This window comes from Homarus americanus, unplaced genomic scaffold, assembly GCF_018991925.1.
Source record: "Homarus americanus isolate GMGI-L3 unplaced genomic scaffold, GMGI_Hamer_2.0 scaffold52806, whole genome shotgun sequence".
Taxonomy (NCBI): domain Eukaryota; kingdom Metazoa; phylum Arthropoda; class Malacostraca; order Decapoda; family Nephropidae; genus Homarus; species Homarus americanus.
In genome coordinates, this window is record NW_024720773.1 from 1229871 (window position 1) to 1249656 (window position 19786).

Consider the following 19786-nt stretch of genomic DNA (forward strand, 5'->3'; position numbering starts at 1 on the left):
AGTTAATTTGAAACACTAAAAGTTTACGAATATTTCGCACGTAGTCATTCCAATTTACCATCCTTTATTTTCATCCTTTGTGTGTTGGGGGCGGGAGTGTGTGTTTGGGAGGGAGGGGGAGGAGGAAGGGGAGAGTGTTTGGTGGAGGGGAAGTGTGTTTTGGGGCGAGAGGAAGGGGGTGTTTATATGGGGGAAGGAAAAACGTGTTTGGGAGGTGGGTGTGTGTTTGGGGGAGAGGGATGTGTGTGTTTTGGTGGGAGGAGAGAGTGTGTGTTTGGGAAGAGGGAGGTGTGTGTTGGGGGGAGGGGGAGGGGGAGTGTGTGGGGGGAGGGGGGAGGGAGAGGGGGAGGGAGTGTGTTGGTGTTTAGCTTCTACACTTACATCATTTTCTTCATAATATGTTCATCCTTTGCCCTTAAAATATTCTTTCTTCTCCCCCCCCAAAAAATAGCAGACTGTTTATCGATGTACACCTTTATGTTTACATTCAGGTAGGAGCATATACTGTGAACGAGCTGAATATGTATTATAATCCTATAGTATCATGTATAACAACCTACAGTGTACACCCTTACAGTATATAGCCATAACAATTAAGTGTTGCTACGATCTTTTCCCTCCCTCCCTTTCTCCTTTCTTTCTTCTCTCCCTTCATTCCTCTCTTCCTCTCTACTCTCTTCCTTCCTCTTTTCCCCCCCTTTTCCTTACCCCCTTTCCCCTCTCGTCTCTTCCTTCCACTCCCCATTCCTCTCTTCCTCCCTCTATCCGTTCCACCATTCCTTTCTCCATTCCTCTTCCCCTTCCTCTCCCCCTTGCTCCCTTCCCCCCTCCTGCCCTTTGAGGTCTGTATCACCCTGATCCACCATACGTAGAAGTGACGCATCAAGCTCAGGGTGATAAAGGTGAGAGATACGCCAGAGTGATACATGGGTGATGTTACTCCGGCGAGAGAGAGAGAGAGAGAGAGAGAGGATAATATGTTTGTTAGGTTAGAGGACTCGTTTGTGGGTCCCGGGTATAGTAAATATTATACAACTTTTCAGTATATAGCGGTGGTATAGTCGACACTACACTTGACAAAATTGATTACCCGGACTGGATCTGTAGGTACGAATTCTCAACAGGGTAGACTGAGGGAGCCCAGCTATGCACAACTAGCCTCACTACTATTCTAAACATCACTAACTTGCCTAAATAAACCTAACTGACTTAACCTAATCTGACCTTACCTAACTTAACCTATCCTAATCTATTTTTTATTGCTTAACCCAACGTAACTTAACTTAACCTATCAAACACCAAGATAAATTAACTTACCCTGACATAACCTAACTTAATGGACGCAAATCTTACCTAATCTAACTCGTGTAAAGTTCAGACAGTTATAAAAATCTTAAATAAAATTGAAGTAAATTATTACCATACAAATCACAAACTAACACAGAGGCAGACATAATGTATAAGGAAACATCTGGTTACCCTCTGTGTTGTGAGGTTATGAGGTGTTGTGAGGTGTTGTGAGGTTATGAGGTGTTGTGAGGTTATGAGGTGTTGTGAGGTTATGAGGTGTTGTGAGGTTATGAGGTGTTGTGAGGTGTTGTGAGGTGTTGTGAGGTTGTGAGGTGTTGTGAGGTTATGAGGTGTTGTGAGGTTATGAGGTGTTGTGAGGTTATGAGGTGTTGTGAGGTGTTGTGAGGTTATGAGGTGTTGTGAGGTTATGAGGTGTTGTGAGGTTATGAGGTGTTGTGAGGTTATGAGGTGTTGTGAGGTGTTGTGAGGTGTTGTGAGGTTGTGAGGTGTTGTGAGGTTATGAGGTGTTGTGAGGTTATGAGGTGTTGTGAGGTTATGAGGTGTTGTGAGGTTATGAGGTGTTGTGAGGTGCTGTGAGGGGGTGTTGTGAGGTTATGAGGGTGGGTTATGTGTTGGGTAGGTGTTGTGAGGTTGTGAGGTGAGGTGTTGTTTATGAGGTGTTGTGAGGTTATGAGGTGTTGTGATGTTATGAGGTGTTGTGAGGTTAAGTGAGGTGTTGTGAGGTTATGAGGTGTTGTGGAGGTTATGAGGTGTTATGAGGTGTTGTGAGGTGTTGTGAGGTTATGAGGTAGGTGTGAGGTTATGAGGTGTGAGGTTGGGGTGTTGTGAGGTGTTGTGGGTTTGTGAGGTTATGAGGTGTTTTGAGGTGTTATGGAGGTGTTGTGAGGTTAAGGTGTTGTGAGGTTAAGGGAGGTTATGAGGTGTTATGAGGTGTTGTGAGGTTGTTAGGTGTTGTGAGGTTATGAGGTGTTGTGAGGTTATGTGTTATGAGGTGTTGCCAAGGTGTTGTGAGGTTATGAGGTGTTGTGAGGTTATGAGGTGTTGTGAGGTGTTGTGAGGTTATGAGGTGTTGTGAGGTTATGAGGTGTTGTAAGGTTATGAGGTGTTGTGAGGTTATGAGGTGTTGTGAGGTTAGTGGGTGTTGTGAGGTTATGGTGTTGGAGGTGTTGTGAGGTTATGAGGTGTTGTGAGGTTAAGGAGGTGTTGTGAGGTGTTGTGAGGTTATGAGGTGTGTGTGGTGTGAGATTATTATGAAGTGTTGTGAGGTGTTGTGGAGGTTATGAGGTGTTGTGGAGGTTATCAGGTGTTATGGAGTGTTATGAGGTGTTGTGAGGTGTATGTGGGTTGTGGAGGTTATGAGGTGTTGTGAGGTGTTGTGAGGTTATGAGGTGTGAGGTTATGAGGTGTTGAGAGGTTATGAGGTGTTGTGGGAGGTTATGAGGTGGTGTGAGATGTTGTTGAGAGGTTGTGAGGTGTTGTGAGGTTATGAGGTGTTGTAAGGTTATGAGGTGTTGTGATGTTGGGAGGTTATGAGGTGTTGTGGAGGTTATGAGGTGTTGTGAGGTTATGAGGTGTTGTGGAGGTGTTATGAGGTTTGAGGTGTTGTGAGGTTATGAGGTGTTGTGAGGTTATGAGGTGTTGTGGAGGTGTTGTGAGGTTATGAGGTTTGTGAGGTTATGAGGTGTTGTGAGGTTAAGTGAGGTGAGGTGTTGTGAGGTTATGAGGTGTTGTGAGGTTATGAGGTGTTGTGAGGTTATGAGGTGTTGTGAGGTTATGAGGTGTTAAGGTGTTGTGAGGTGTTGTGAGGTTATAAGGTGTTGTGAGGTTATGAGGTGTGTTGTGAGGTTATGATGTTTGTGAGGTGTTGTGAGGTGTTGTGAGGTTATGATGTATTGAGGTGTGAGGTGGTGTTGTGAGGTTATGTGTTGTGAGGTTATGAGGTGTTATGAGGTGTTGTGAGGTGTTGTGAGGTTGTGAGGTGAGGAGGTTATGAGGTGTTGTGGGTGTTGTGAGGTTATGAGGTGTTGTGATGTTATGAGGTGTTGTGAGGTTATGAGGTGTTGTGAGGTTATGAGGTGTTATGAGGTGTTGTGTGAGGTGTTGTGAGGTTGTGAGGTGTTGTGAGGTTATGAGGTGTTGTGAGGTTATGAGGTGTTGTGAGGTGTTGTGAGGTGTTGTGAGGTGTTGTGAGGTGTTGTGAGGTTAAGGTGTGTGAGGTTTGGTGTTATGAGGTGTTGTGAGGTGTGTTGTGAGGTTATGAGGTGTTGTGAGGTTATGAGGTGTTGTGAGGTTATTAGGTGTTGTGAGGTTGTGAGGTGTTGTGAGGTTATGAGGTGTGTAAGGTTATGAGGTGTTGTTTGTGTGAGGTTGTGGGAGGTTATGAGGCGTTGTGAGGTTGTGAGGTTATGAGGTGTTGTTAGTGTTGTGAGGTTATGAGGATGTTATAAGGTGTTGTGAGGTGGAGGTTGTGAGGTTATGAGGTGTTGTGAGGTTATGAGGTGTTGTGGAGGTTGTGTGGAGGTGTTGTGAGGTTATGAGGTGTTGTGGTGTTGTGAGGTTGTGTGAGGTGGGTTGTGAGGTGTTGTAGGAGTTATGGGTGTTGTGAGGTTATGAGGTGTTGTGAGGTGTTGTGAGGTTGTTGTGAGGTTGTGTTGAGGTTGTGAGGTTGTGAGGTGTTGTGAGGTTATGAGGGTGTTGTGAGGTTATGAGTTGTTGTGAGGTTATGAGGTGTTGTGAGGTTATGAGGTGTTGTGAGGTTGTGACGTGTTGAGAGGTTATGAGGTGTTGTGAGGTTATGAGGTGTTGTGAGGTTATGAGGTGTTGTGAGGTTATGAGGTGTTATGAGGTGTTGTGAGGTTATGAGGTGTTGTGAGGTTCTGAGGTGTTGTGAGGTTATGAGGTGTTGCGAGGTTATGAGGTGTTGTGAGGTTATGAGCAAGTTTTCTCTTGCCAGTACACAGCCTCTTCGTCGAGACTCCTGATGTGCTGCCTCGTGGGCCCAGGCTAGAACAATAGGGGATCTCGGAGCAGCAGTGGGCCCAGGGGGACGGTGCATAGGCCCAGTGGCATGTGGACACGTCCTGGCCCATACCAACCACCGCCCTTACAGATTAACCTTGGTAGGTATAAGTCTATGGGAGTAAACCCCAAACGAAAAATCTGTGGTGGAGCCTAGCATCAGGCAGACATGCTTAGAGAGCTCCAATAAGACCCTAACAGCAGTATAGGTGAAAGAGGTGACCAACATGGGAACACAACGACTACACTGGCGTGATGATGGCAATGCATGATGGACAAGCTACTAATGCGAAACCCAACAAACTGGACTATCGGCAGTTCATTGCAACTCTCCCCCTCCCCAGGCATTGCAACGCTTGCACCAGTGGACAATGAAAAGGGAGAGCTAAGATATGTGGTTGCAGCCTGCGCTCCTGCCTCACCACATAAATCAGCTCACGCACAGTCTTCATCCAGCTCATCATACTTCTCATCTTCATCAAACCCCTATCCCCCCAAAAGTCCTATGGCAACTGATGAGTGGGAACACAGACAGACAGACATGACTGCCAGGCATAGATAAAATGGTCGTTTGTGCATTGGGATCTTGGCAGCAGTGCAATCCGGTCCTGTCTGTGTGACTGAGCAGCCTTCAACAGGAGCCACTCTGTTCACCCCACATGGGGAGGGGGCTAGAAAAGGTGCCTTAAACATAGCCTGCCTAAAGAACCAACCTGACAAGGCAACCGCACCTAATAAGGTCATTCTTATGTGGTCGAAAACATAATCACAATCACAAATGAAAGCACAAACAAACTAAACAACCTCTAATGGTCGCTGCATAGAATGCCAGGACCCTTCTGGATACTGGCACAAATGTGCGCCCTGAAAGAAGAGCGGCCCTTGTGGCAAAAGAGCTGTCTTGGTATAACATCGACATAACAACCATTAGTGAGTCCCTGCTCCGAGAAGAGGGTCGACTCACAGAACGGGGTCTGGCTATACCTTCTTCTAGAAGGGTAAGCCTACTGTGGAGAGAAACCGCATTTACTGGATTGGCTTTGCCATCCGCCTATCCATCCTTCATAAACTAAGTGAAATTCCTGTTGTGATGAACGAGCGCCACATGACGGTGCCAGTTCCACTGAATCACTAGCGTCATGCCTTATTCATCAGTGAAAATTCCCCCAACACTGGATGCAGAAGATGACATCAAGGAAGCCTTTTATGATGACCTTGACATAGTGCTCACATCTATCCCCAGAGAAGATAAGATAATGCTCCTAAGTGAATTCAATGCCAGAGTTGGCAGAGAAGCTGACACATGGCAGGGAACTATAGGGAGAAATGGAATAGGCATTGTATAATCCCAACGGCCAACTCGTCCTCAGCAAGTGTGCTGAACACAAACTCACTTTTACCAGCATCTTGTTTAGGCAGGCCGACAAGTTCAAGGATTCGTGGCAACACCCACGATCCAAACACTGTCATCTCATTGACTACATCATTGTCAGAGAAAGAGATCGCCTAGATGTCCTCATCACACGAGCCATGCATGACTCAGACCACTGAGATACTGATCATCGGCTCGTCAGAGCCAAACTATCCCTTCACGTTGCGTAAAATGGCAAAGTCCACAAGCCTCCACAAGAGTCTTTGACACCAAGTAAATGGAATATCCAGTGGTAGCACAAGCTTTCAGAGAACAGCTCAATGATGGGCTGCTAAACAACCCAACAACAAACAACCAAAATCCGTGTGCAGAATGGGGTCCCATCAAAACTGTCATCATAAAAACCTGCAACGAGACACTCGACTTGATCAAAAGAAAACACTTGGATTGGTTTGATGAAAACGACACAGAAATCGAAGTACTCGTCTATAGTAAACGTGCTGCTCTCACTGACTGGCAGAACATCCCTAAGTCTAGGACCAAACCTGATAACTTCCACGAGGAGAAAGCCGTGGTCCAGCGTGAACTACACAAACTAATGAATGAATGGTGGAAAAATAAAGTGTGTGAAATACAAAAAAATTGCTGATCAACACAAATAACGTGAATTTTTCAATTCCCCTAAAATAATATACGGCTCAACTACTCATTACGTGGCTCCCCTCCGCTCATCTGAGAGTAGCTCCCTATTTAAAGACGAAGAAGGCATCCGTGAGCCCTGGAAAGAGCACTACTATTCGCTGCTCAACCGAAACACTGATGTGGATATCCTGGCTAACTAGTTGAGGTACCTACTATCACCAAGAAGACGAAAAATAACAAAGCCACAGGGACGATGGAATCCCAGCCAAGGTGTGTAAAGCAGGAGGACTTCTGCTTGCCATCCTTATTCACACTCTCCTGGTAAATATATGGGCGAAGGAGGAAATCCCCCAAGATCTTAAAGATGGTGTAAGAACGAGGGAGACCAGCCAGACTGTGGCAACTACTGCTGGATATGACTGTTGTCAGTAGCTTGCAAGATTATCACCCATTTCCTCCTAAACAGATTTCTTCCTGAGGCGGAAAACTTCTTCCCAGAATCTCAGCGTGGCTTTAGACCATTACGTGGTACTATTCACACGATCTTTGCTACCAGCCAGATACAGGAAAAGTGCAGAAAACAGCGTCGTGACTTGTACATAGTTTTCATTGACCTTACTAAGGCCTTCGAATCGATCAACAAAAAAACCCTATGGTCGACCCTCAGTCGTTCTGGTTGCTCACCAAAATTCATTGCCATTGTTAGGCAACTCCACGATGGTATGAACGGCAGTGTCTTACGCAACCGCACCCAGTCTGAGTTCTTCCCCATCCAAACGGGGGTAAAACAAGAATGTGTACTGGCACCAATTCTTTTCCATTTTCTTGGCTGCTTTTCCTACTCCTGCCAGTGCCAATTTAACCTGTGGGATGACATCCAGTACCAGATAAAGAGACTTTTCAACTTGAGTCGACTCTAGGCAGGAACAAAGTGTAGGCCGCTTCCATCACTGAACTTCAGTATGTAGACGACCTCACACTCGTCGCTCGCACTGAACGTAACCTACAGGAGATCCTGAACATCTACTCAGATGTGTATGTACACTTCGGCCCCTGGTTTAACCACACCTCCACCATCCATACCGTTTAACGGTACTACGCTCTCTAATGTTAATCACTTCCAGTACCTTGGCTCTCACCTGTCCACCACAGCGGACATCAATGAAGGGATTCAACATCAGATCAGATGTGCATCTGAAGCCTTTGGCAGACTCCGTACCCATGTCTTCAGCTGTAGGGAGTAGAAATTATCTACAAAGCTGCACGTGTATCGAGCAGTTGTCCTTCCCACCCTGCTGTATGGCAGCGCGACATTGATGTTGATATTGATATATTGATATTGTTATTGATATTAATATTGAAACAGTTTATTTAGGCAGAAAAATACAGATAGAGAGTCGATAGTAATAACAATATAGACATGGCTAAGCCAAATGAGAGCCTGATACTGTACATTTATCACAAGGAAATATTATGTAATATTTAGTACCATCTAGAATAATACACTTAACATGGTATTAGTAAGAATGTTACCACGTTTATCCTTTGAGTATTTTTTTTACATTTATATTATAAGTATATACTTATTTTACAGTGGAGTTGACATACATCAATACGATAAGGGAGGTAAGCAATACAACATGGGGTGTATCAAGGTGGAACAAAAGGACAGAAGTTGTCAGTATCATGTCTTGTCGGCAAATATATAATTTTTGCAATGTTAATTTCTATCTATCTACAAGTCAGTATTCTCGCTGACACCAACTGTAGGAGCATCGATGCAACCATTATCCATGAACAACTACTTTGGGCTAGCCATGTTACCCGCATGAACAATAGTAGACTTCCAAAGCAGCTGCTTACAGTCACCTAACGAATGGTAAACGCAACGCTGGCGGACAACGGAAAAGGTGTAAGGACAGACTAAAGACAAACCTGAAAAAGTGCCAAATCGATCCCCTCACCTGGGAGACTGTCACTCCACACCGTAACGCTTGGAGGAGCACCACATGGGGTATCAATACTTTCGAGTTAGCCCGACTGCATACGGAGGCAGACAAGCGCCAGGGTCGGAAAGACTCTGCCGCCCTCCCCTCCCGCACTAGATGAAGCCCCCCACAAGTGGAACATCTGTGGACGATCCTGTCTTCCCGTATCGGTTTCTTGAGTCACCTTGAAACTCACCAACCTAGATGACATACTTAATAACTCATATCATTGCATCATGGGTGGATGATCGTTATACTCGTTTCCGAGTGACAGCAAAGTAGTATTTAATAGTACTGTGTGTGTGTGTGTGTGTGTGTGTGTGTGTGTGTGTGTGTGAGTGAGTGAGTGAGTGAGTGAGTGAGTGAGTGAGTGAGTGTGTGTGTGTGATATGAACTGAGACAGAATATTTGCTGTATTATACTGGAACTCTAATATTAACTCCTCACAGATAATTTTGCTAGTTTATGGTAAAGTTTGCCTCGGGTTTAAAGTTATCGATATTCGTTAACTATCTCGCATTAGGAGAAGTTATCAAGGTGAGTTAGTTAACTTCTCGTGTTAGGTTTAGTTAACAAGGTGAGTTAGTTAACTGTCTAGTGTTAGGTTTAGTTAACAAGGTGAGTTAGTTTTACTTCTCGTGTTAGGTTTAGTTAACAAGGTGAGTTAGTTAACTGTCTAGTGCTAGGTTTAGTTAACAAGGTGAGTTAGTTTTACTTCTCGTGTTAGGTTTAGTTAACAAGGAAGGTTAGTTAACTGTCTCGTGTTAGGCTTAGTTAACAAGGTGAGTTAGTTATGTGAATTAATAGTTAGTTAACTTCTCGTATTAGGTTTAGTTAATAACAAGGTTAGTTGGTTGACTTCTCGTGTTAGGTTTAGTTAACAAGGTGAGTTAGTTGACTGTCTCGTGTTAGGTTTAGTTAATAAAGTGTAGTATTGTTTCCCGCGAGGACGGAACAACTAGAACACTTCAGTCGACCCAAACTGTGTGACTCTGTTTGGCGGCCACCTGTGGTAACATGGCCCCCAGGTGAGGCGGCCACCTGTGGTAACATGGCCCCCAGGTGAGGCAGCCACCTGTGGTTATATGGCCCCCAGGTAAGGCGGGCACCTACGGGTAACATGGCACCCAAATGAGCCGGCCATCTGAGTTTAAACGGCCCCCGGATGAGGCGGCTACCTGTGGTTGCATGGCCCTCAGGTGAGACGGCCACCGATGATAACATTGCCCTTAGGTGAAGTGGAGACCTGTGAACACTATCCCCAGTTGAAGCGGCCACGGGTGGTAACATGGTCCAAACAGGGCCATATAGTACACGCACATGATACTGTAGTTTACCCAAATAATTAACGCAAGAAATGGTTATTGTCTGTTGTAAAGCGATGAGCCTGCGGACGCTTGGCTTCCTCCTACGACACTCTCCCTGTACAGCTCTGACGCCCGTACTGTAAGGCCACATACACTACTGACACTGTGAGGCCACATACACTACTGACACTGTGAGGCCACATACACTACTGACTCTGGGAGGCCACATATACTACTGACACTGTGAGGCCACATACACTACTGACACTGTGAGGCCACATACACTACTGACACTGTCAGACCACATACACAACTGACACTGTCAGGCCACATACACAACTGACACTGTGGGGCCACATACACTACTGACACTGTGAGGCCACTTACACTACTGACACTGTAAGGCCACATACATTACTGATACTGAGGCCACATACACTACTGATACTGAGGCCACATACACTACTGACACTGAGGCCACATACACTACTGACACTGAGGCCACATACACTACTGACACTGAGGCCACATACACTACTGACACTGAGGCCACATACACTACTGACACTGAGGCCACATACATTACTGACACCACATACACTACTGACACTGAGGCCACATACACTACTGACACTGAGGCCACATACACTACTGACACTGAGGCCACATACATTACTGACACTGAGGCCACATACATTACTGACACTGAGGGCACATACACTACTGACACTGAGGCTTCATACACTACTGACACTGAGGGCACATACACTACTGACACTGAGGCCACATACACTACTGACACTGAGGCCACATACACTACTGACACTGAGGCCACATACACTACTGACACTGAGGCCACATACATTACTGACACTGAGGCCACATACATTACTGACACTGAGGGCACATACACTACTGACACTGAGGGCACATACACTACTGACACTGAGGCTTCATACACTACTGACACTGAGGCCACATACACTACTGACACTGAGGGCACATACACTACTGACACTGAGGCCACATACACTACTGACACTGAGGGCACATACACTACTGACACTGTCAGGCCATGTACGTACACTACTGACGCTGAGAAAACGTACACACCTTCAGTATACTAACACTGACACAACATACACACCTTCTGTACACTAGCACTGACACAACTTACAGTACACAGCTTCAGTACACTAACACTGACACAACATAAATACACTCAGTGTACTAATACTGACACAATATACGCACCCTCAGCATACTAACAGTGATAAAATAAACACACCTTCAGTGTACTAATACTGACACAACATACACAACCTCAGTATACCAACACTGCGAGACAAAATACACACCTTCAGTATACTAACACTGACACGACATACCCAACTTCAGCATACTAACACTGGCAGATCATAAATACCCTCCGTATACTAATACTGACACAACATACACACCCTCAGAATACTAGCAGTGATAAAATATACACACCTTCAGTATACTAACACTGTGAGACAAAATACACACCCTCAGTATACTAACACTGATAAAATATACACAGTTTCAGTATACTACCACTGACACAAAATACACATCCTCAGTATAATAACACTGACATTATCATATACACCTTCAGTATACTAACAATGACACATCATACACACCTCTCAGTATACAAAAACTGACACAACATACACTCCCTTAGTATACTAACACTGACACAAAATATATACCGTCAGTATACTAACATTGACACAGCATAAACACCTTCAGTATACTAACGCTGACATAACATACAAACCCTCAGTATACCAAGACTGACGCAACATACATACCTTAAGTATACTAATACTGACAACATACAGACTTTCAGTAAACTAACAATGACATAACATACACGCCCTTAGTATACTCACACCGAGACAACGTACATACCGTCAGTATATTAACACTGATATAACATACACACCCACAGTATATTACCACTGACACAACACACATACTTTCAGTATACTAAAACTGATATATCTTGCACAACCTTAGTATAATAACACTGACGCAACATACCTTCAGTATACTAACACTGACACAGCATACATATCTTCAGTATACTAACACCGAAACAACATACACACTTTCAGTGTAGTAACACTGAAAAAACATACACACCTTTAGTATACTAACATTGAACCAACATAAAGACCCCCAGTATAGTAACACTGATACAACATTCACACTTTTAGTATACTAACACTGCGACAACATACACTCCCTCAGTATACTAATAACAACACAAAATACACACCACCAGGATACTGGGCGAACATTAACACAACATATGCATCTTCAGTATACTTACACTGTGAGACAGAATACTCATCTTCAATATACTAACACTGACGCAACATACACACCTTCAGTATACTAAAGTGACATAACATACACACCTTCATTATACTAACTGTGACGCAACATACACATCTTCAGTATACCAAACTGACAGAACATACACGTCTACAGTATACTAAGCTGACACAACATACACACCTTCAGTATACTAACGGTGACGCAACATACATATCTTCAGTATACTAAGCAGACAGAACATACAAACCCTCAGTATACTAACATTGACACAACAGGTACACCTTCAGTATAATGTTTCAGACTTCACAATGCAATAAAATGTTAATAAATCAAAATGTGATACTTTGATAGTTCTCTTAACAGCTCGACGATCAGACTCCTGGCTCAAGTGTGTTGTAGCACCTGGGCCGCTGTAGGACGCGCGCCACCAGTACAACATTATTTAAGGTAACTTTATGGAGGGTGAGAGTATGTCGTCAGGTACTTACGTGTGTGTATGGCGACAGTGTAGCAGGTGGAGGGGGCAGTGTAGGGCTTATGGTGGTGGGGCACGACCCACGACGGTGCCTAGCCCCCTTGGTCAGTGTGTTGGAGGGCGGCAAGGGGGCCGTGGTAGGCTGGGGCAGCGGGGCCGTGGTGTTACAGTACCAAGGACACGCCAGGGCACAGTGTTTGCTGCCTGACTGGGGCGCCGCCGAGCACGAAGGTGAGTGAGGTGGAAGCGTCACTACTGCTGTGTGGCGTGTACCTTGTCTGGCCAGGGTAGACTGCCGCCTGCTCAAGTCTGCTGCCCCGGGCGGCTATTGCTGCTGTTTTTACTGCTGGCTGAAGGGATGACTCTGTCTACGGGTGGCGCGGGTGTGCGGTAGAGAGGCACAACGGAGGGGCGGCAGGGGCGGCGTGTGTGGTACTTAAAGGCTGCAGGGTGCTGGTTGCCGCTCACCGAGGGCCCCTGGCTACACTGACTCGCTGCTTGGCTGGCAGGACGCCAGACTCTGGCTGTCCTCCTGGACGCTGGGACCTCATTGGCTAAGCGGAGGGGCTCCGCCCACCGCCCACGCACGCCACCAGCGCGCATACGCTGACCCACTCATTGATAACTTACCACAGCGCTAAAACTGACGCAGCCACACTCAACCCCTCTCCTGTGATGCTGTGTACTGTGCACCGCTTAATGTTGTACACAATGCTGGGATGAGGGTACGTTGAGCGGCACACCAAGCCAGGGCCCTATACTAGTTGAGAGCCAGAGGGAGAGATGGGTGTGGGAGGGAAGGTGGGGCGTCGACCAGGTGCGAGGGTGTGGCCGTTCAGGTACCGCCCACGAGGCCACACCTTAGCTCTTGCCGCTTGTCACTCGTCACTTACACCTCCCTCGACAGCTAATTGCTGCTGAAGCCGCGCCCCCGTGAGCGGGGCGGCGTGTCCCCGCCCTTCCCCGAGGCTGGTGGTGCGCCGGGCCCGGGTGTAGGGCGCGGCAGGGCGCGGCCAGGTACCGCCCTCCGCTGATCCCCCGAGACCAGGGCCATCTTGCAGTCTTGTCGCGCTCACACTTCAATACACTTTTCGTTAACCACAAGCCACACAAGCCACAGTACACCCTGCCTGAACGAAACCTGCCACACACAAACAATATTTCGGATTTCTAGTTGTTTTTGTAGCCCCATAAAGAATATTTCGTTTACAGAAGAACCGTGAAGGAAGGTGCGTCCAGCCCCTCCCAGCTCCCCCGCCCCGCCACTCACCCGCCAACCACACCCATAAAAGATGAAGGAATTTAGTCGACCAACTCAGGGGTCCTATACCTGCCTCTTTCATCCTTCATGTCCCATACAACGAATATCCGCAGTACACAGTTTCTTCTGCTTCACACTACCTGCCCTACACCATCTGCCCTCACACTAGGACCTATAGCAGCAAAATCTTAACAGCAATGGAGGGGCGAGAGTGGGTGTGGCTGCACGGGGGGTGAAGCCCTCCACCACACAGGTACCGACACACACAACATGTCCTCCCGCCGCCATTTCTCCATCCACTCGTTATGATACACCTGTCAGGGTCTCGTACACAACCACACACACACACACACACACACACACACACACAGGAAACAAATACTCAATACCCACAAATACATACATACATACATACATACATGCATGCATACATACATACTAAACACATAAAAGAGTCAGACACACACACACATATATATATATATATATATATATATATATATATATATATATATATATATATATATATATGTGTGTATATATATATATGTATATATATATATATATATATACACATATATATATATATATATATATATATACACATATATATATATATATATATATATATATATATATATATATATATATATATATATATATATGGATGATAATCATGTGAAAGAAGAAAACAGAGTAGTTCTGTCTCAGGGTGAGTACAGACTGTACTCACCCCTGAAGATGTGAATTACACGAAAGCGCTTGGGAATCTTCGTGTTTTCTTCTTCCTTGTGGTTATCAGCATATACCTAGATCACGCGCACCTACAGTGATTTACTTGCATATATATATATATATATATATATATATATATATATATATATATATATATATATATATATATATATATATATATATATATATATATATATATATATATATATATATATATATATATATATATATATATATATATATATATATATATATATATATACACACACACAGGAAACACATACTCAGTACATACAAATACATACATACATACATACATACATACATACACTACTACACTACGTGTTTGCTGTTTCAACACCTCAGCCCACATGATCTACGTGACCTCCATTGTAAACATTAATCTGTATGTTCACTGTATGTTCCTTTACCTTTCTCTAATGAAAGCTTTTGTTAAACCACTAATGTATGTAATAAGTCATTTATGTCCAATGTATATTTTCAGCCTTCGGGCTGCAGAACTTTTTCAATAAACCGTTAATTATTATTATAATTATTATTACATACTAAAACACATACGATACAATTGCACACACACACACACACACCTAAACAGACATACAAACATACATACATACAAACAGACAAAATCACGGGCTCAAACACGCAAAAATACATGCAGACATATATACACACACAAACACTCGCGCACACACACACACGCGCACGAATGCACACAAAAATATAAACATACACACACAATAACGCGCGCGCGCGCACACACATACACACACACACACAAGCAAACTCATGCACACACAAACGCAAAAGTATACCCATACTACTACTTTGCTGTCACTCGGAATCGAGTATGACGATCATACAGCTATGATAAAATGATATGAGTTATTAAGGATGTCACCTTCGTTGGAGATCTTTGAGGTGACTCGAGAGGCCGATACGGGACCGGCAGGGTCGTCCACAGATGTTCCACGTGTGGAGGGCTACATCTAGTGCGGGTGGGGTGGCGGCAGCGTCTTTCCGACTCTGGGACTTGTCTGCCTCGGTATGTCGTCGGGAAACTCGAAAGTATTGACACCTTCTCGTGTGGTGCTCCTCCAAGTGTTACGGTGTGCAGTAATCGTTTCCCAGGTGAGGAGGTCGATTTGGTACTTTTAAGGTTTGTCTTAAGACTGTACCTTTTCTGTTATCTGCCAGCGTTACGTTTATTATTCGTTATGTGACTGTAAAGTATCTACTTTGGAAGTCTCCTGTCGTCCATGTGGGTAACATGACCAGTCCAACGTAGTTGTTTATGGATAATGGTAGTCTCGATGCTCCTACAGTACAGTTGGTGTCAGGGAGAATACTGTCATTTGTTCTCTTGGCTTCCCAGCGAACTAGGAGGATGGAACGTAGACTACGTTGGTGAAAGTTTTCAAGTGCCTTGAGGTTCTTCTTGCATTTGACTTATATCTCGCTATCATACAGCAGGGAGGGGAGGACCACTGCTCGATACACATGCAACTTTGTAGAAAATTTCAGCTCCCTGCAGGTGAAGACATGGGTACAGAGTCTGCCAAAGGCCTGAGATGCATATCTGATCCGATGTTCAATCTCTTCAATGATATTCGCGGTGGTGGACAGGTGGGAGCCAAGATACTGATAGTGGGTAATATTAGAGAGAGTATTACCGTTAAACTGGATGGATGGTGGAGGTGTGGTTGAACCATGGGCAAGCTGAAAGATAACCTGGGTCTTAAAGGCATTTACCTCAAGGGCGAAGTGTCCATACGCATCTGTGTAAGTGCTCAGGATCTCTTATAGGTCGCGTGCAGTGTGAGCGACGTATGTGAGGTCGTCTGCATACTGAAGTTCAGTGATGTAGGCAGCCAACACCGTTAATCCAGCCTGGAGTCATCTTATGTTGAAAACCCCCTTCATCAGGGACTGGATGTCCACCCCGCCAGCTAAATTTGCACTGGAAGGAGTAAGGAAGGCTACCAAGAAAATGGAAATGAGATTTGGTGCCAGCACACATCCTTGTTTTACCCCCGTTTGATTGGGAAAGAACTCAGACTGGGTGCCGTTGTGTACGACTCTACTGTTCATGCCATCGTTGAGTTGTCTCACAGTGGCAATGAATTTTGGTGGGCAGCCAAAAAGACTGAGGATCCGCCAGAGGGCTTCCTTGTTGACTGAGTCGAAGGCCTTAATAAGACCAATGAAGGTAATGTACAAGTCATGACCCTTGTTTTCTGCACTTTTCCTGTATCAGGAGGGCAGCAAAGATCATGTCAGTGGTGCCACGTGATGGTCTAAGGCCACATTGAGATTCTTGGAAGAAGTTTTCCGCTTCAAGAAGAAGTCTGTTTAGGAGGACTCGGGCAATAATCTTGCCAGCTATGGACAGTAGTGAGCTCCTGCGCTAGTTGGCACAGTTTCACCAGTCTTCCTTATTCTTAGAAATATTGGGGACTTCCTTCTCCTCCCATATAATCTCCAGGAGACAGTGGAGACGGAGACGGCTGGTAAGCAGAGGTCCTCCTGCTTTATACACCTAGGCTGGTATTCCATCAGGCCCTAAGGCTTTGTTATTTTTCATCTGTTTGATGGTAGTAAGTACCTCATCCGGAGATGGAGGATAGCTGAGGTGGGTGAGTTCTGGAAGCTGAGGGACGTGGTGGGTAGTCAGGACATCCGCATCGGTGTTTCAGTTGAGCAGGGAATGGTCGTGGTCTTTCTAACGCTGAATGATTCCTTCTTCCGTCTTTAATTAGGGCGTTACCGTCGGATGAACGGAGGGGACCACGGCATGAGTAGTTGGGCCATATATTTTCGTAGAAGGTATCAGCTTTGATCCGAGACTTAGGGCTGTTCTTCTAGAATCTAATCAGTGAGAGCGACGAGTACTTCGATTTCCGGGTGGTTTGCATCAAACCAATCCTGGCGTTTTCTTTTGCCTAGTGTCTCGTTGCAGTTTTTTGTGATGACAGCTTTGATGGGACCCCATTCGGCACTAGGGTTTTGGTTGCGTGTTGTTGGGTTGTCTATCAGCCCATCATTGAGCTGCCATCTGAAAGAATGTGCTACTGCTGGATTCTCCAGTCGTTTGGTGTTGCAGTCTCTTTTGGAGGCTATTTGCCGTCGCTGTTTTGGGGCGGCATGAAGGGAGAGATAGGTTCTGACGAGCTGATGATCTGTATCACAGTGGTCTGAGCCACGCAAGGCGCGGGTGATGAGGACATCCCGGTTATCTCTTTCTCTGACAATGATTTAGTCAATGAGATACCAATGTTTGGATCGTGGGTGTTGCCACGAACCCTTAATTTGTCGGGATGCCTAAACAAGGTGTTGGTGATTGTGAGGTTGTGTTCAGCACATTTGGTTCGGGGGGGTAGGCCGTTGGGATTACACTTGCCTACTCTGTTTCTCCCAATGGTTCCTTTCCAAATGTCAGCATCTGCTAACTCTGGCAGTGAAGTAACCTAGGAGCACAACTTTATCTTCTCTGAGGATAGAGGTTAACATTCAGTCGAGGTCAGCGTAAAAGACCTCCTTGATGTCACCTTCTGCAACCAGTGTTAGGGCGTATGCACTGATGAAGAAGGCATGGTGTGAGTGATTCAGTGAGACTCGGAGCGTTATGAGGCGCTTGTTGATTCCAAGAGGCATTTCACTTAGTTTATGTAGGTTGGATTGGCGAGTGGCAAATCCAACTCCATAAAAACGGTTTCTCTCTGTAGTAGGCTTACCCTTCCAGAAGAAGGTATAGCCGGACCCCTGTTTTGTGAGTTGACCCTCGTCTGGGAGCCGGGAGTCACTAATGGCTGGTATGTCGATTTTATATGTACCTAGACAGCTCTTTTGCCACAAGGGCAGTTCTTCTTCCAGGACGCTAATTTGTGCCTGTATCCAGAAGGGTCCTGACATTCCATGCAGCGACTATAAGAGGTTGTATAGTGCATAAACGACAATCTTATCTATGCCATCCATGTGCAGAGTTGTGACTATGGACACCAGTCCGTCATCTCTGCCTGTCTCTGTCGCCAGTCGTCTGTTGCCATTTGACATATAGGGGGATAGGGGTTTGATGATGTTTTTTCTCTTCTTCACACAAAACTAAGATGGTTCACACATCATGGTCTGTGATGGTTCACACAACACTATAATGTTCACACAACACTCTGTAATGTATCACACTACACTGTCTAAGATGGCTCACATACACACACACACACACAGGCATATACACGTAAACACACACAGACACACTCACGTGCACGCCCTGTATGTGATGGTGATGGTATTGTGGGTGGTATTAGTGTGGGTGGTAATAGTGTGGTGTCTGCGTTGTGTGGGTGATGGTTGTATGGGTGATGGTAGTGTGGGTGGAGGTAGTGTGGGTAATGGTAGTGTGGGTAGAGGCAGTGTGGGTAGTGGTAGTGGGAGGGTGGTAGTGTGGGTGGTGGTAGTGTGGGTGATGGTAGTGGGGTGGTGTTAGTATACAGAGTGATACTCTGGTAACTATATTCATATTGGTAACGGTGGTTGTAATTGAGGCGACGATGGTTGTGGTGACAAATGTTGTAGTTGTGACGATATTGGATGTAGCTGTAGGGTTGATGGTTGTAATTGTGGGGGGCGGTGGATACAATTCTGGGATCAATGGGTGCAGTTGTGGTAATGATGGTTGTAGTTGAAGTGGCGATTGTTGTAGTTGTGGTAACGATTGATGTAGTTGTGGTAACGATTGTTGTAGTTGTGGTAACGCTTATTGTAGTTGTGGTGACGATTGATGTAGTTATGATGGCGATTGTTGTAGTTGTCGTAACTATATTCATAATTATGGTGACGATGGTTGTAGGTATAGTAACGAAATACGTTATTGTGTTGACGATGATTGTAGTTGTGGTGAATGTGGCTGAAATTGTGATGAAGTTGGTTGTAGTTGTAGAGACAATGGATGTCGTTGTGGCGATGATAGGCGATGATAGTCATAATTATGGTAACAGAGTTAATGATGTTAATAACTGGTGTTGTAAGGGTAACACCTCATTAAACCACTAATAACTCCTCATTAAACCACTAATAACACCTCATTAAACCACTAATAACATCTCATTAAACCACTAATAACACCTCATTAAACCACGAATAACACCTCATTAAACCACTAATAACACCTCATTAAAACACTAATAACACCTCATTAATAACACTAATAACACCTCATTAAAACACTAATAACACCTCATTAAAACACCAATAACACCTCATTAAAACACTAATAACACCTCATTAAAC

The 19786-nt window shown here is 45.0% G+C and overlaps 1 protein-coding gene across 1 annotated transcript; it reads right to left on the reverse strand.

Moving 5' to 3' along the window:
* Positions 1-19144: 19144 nt before the first annotated feature.
* LOC121861107 (uncharacterized histidine-rich protein DDB_G0274557-like) lies at positions 19145-19480 on the reverse strand. Its single transcript, XM_042358670.1, has one exon. It carries the CDS (start codon positions 19478-19480, stop codon positions 19145-19147), a length of 336 nt encoding a protein of 111 aa, XP_042214604.1.
* Between the last annotated feature and the right edge of the window lie 306 nt (positions 19481-19786).

Bases quoted from the DNA above. Each gene is read 5' to 3' on its own strand.
- LOC121861107 (XM_042358670.1), bottom strand. From the start codon at position 19,480: ATGACTATCATCGCCTATCATCGCCACAACGACATCCATTGTCTCTAC.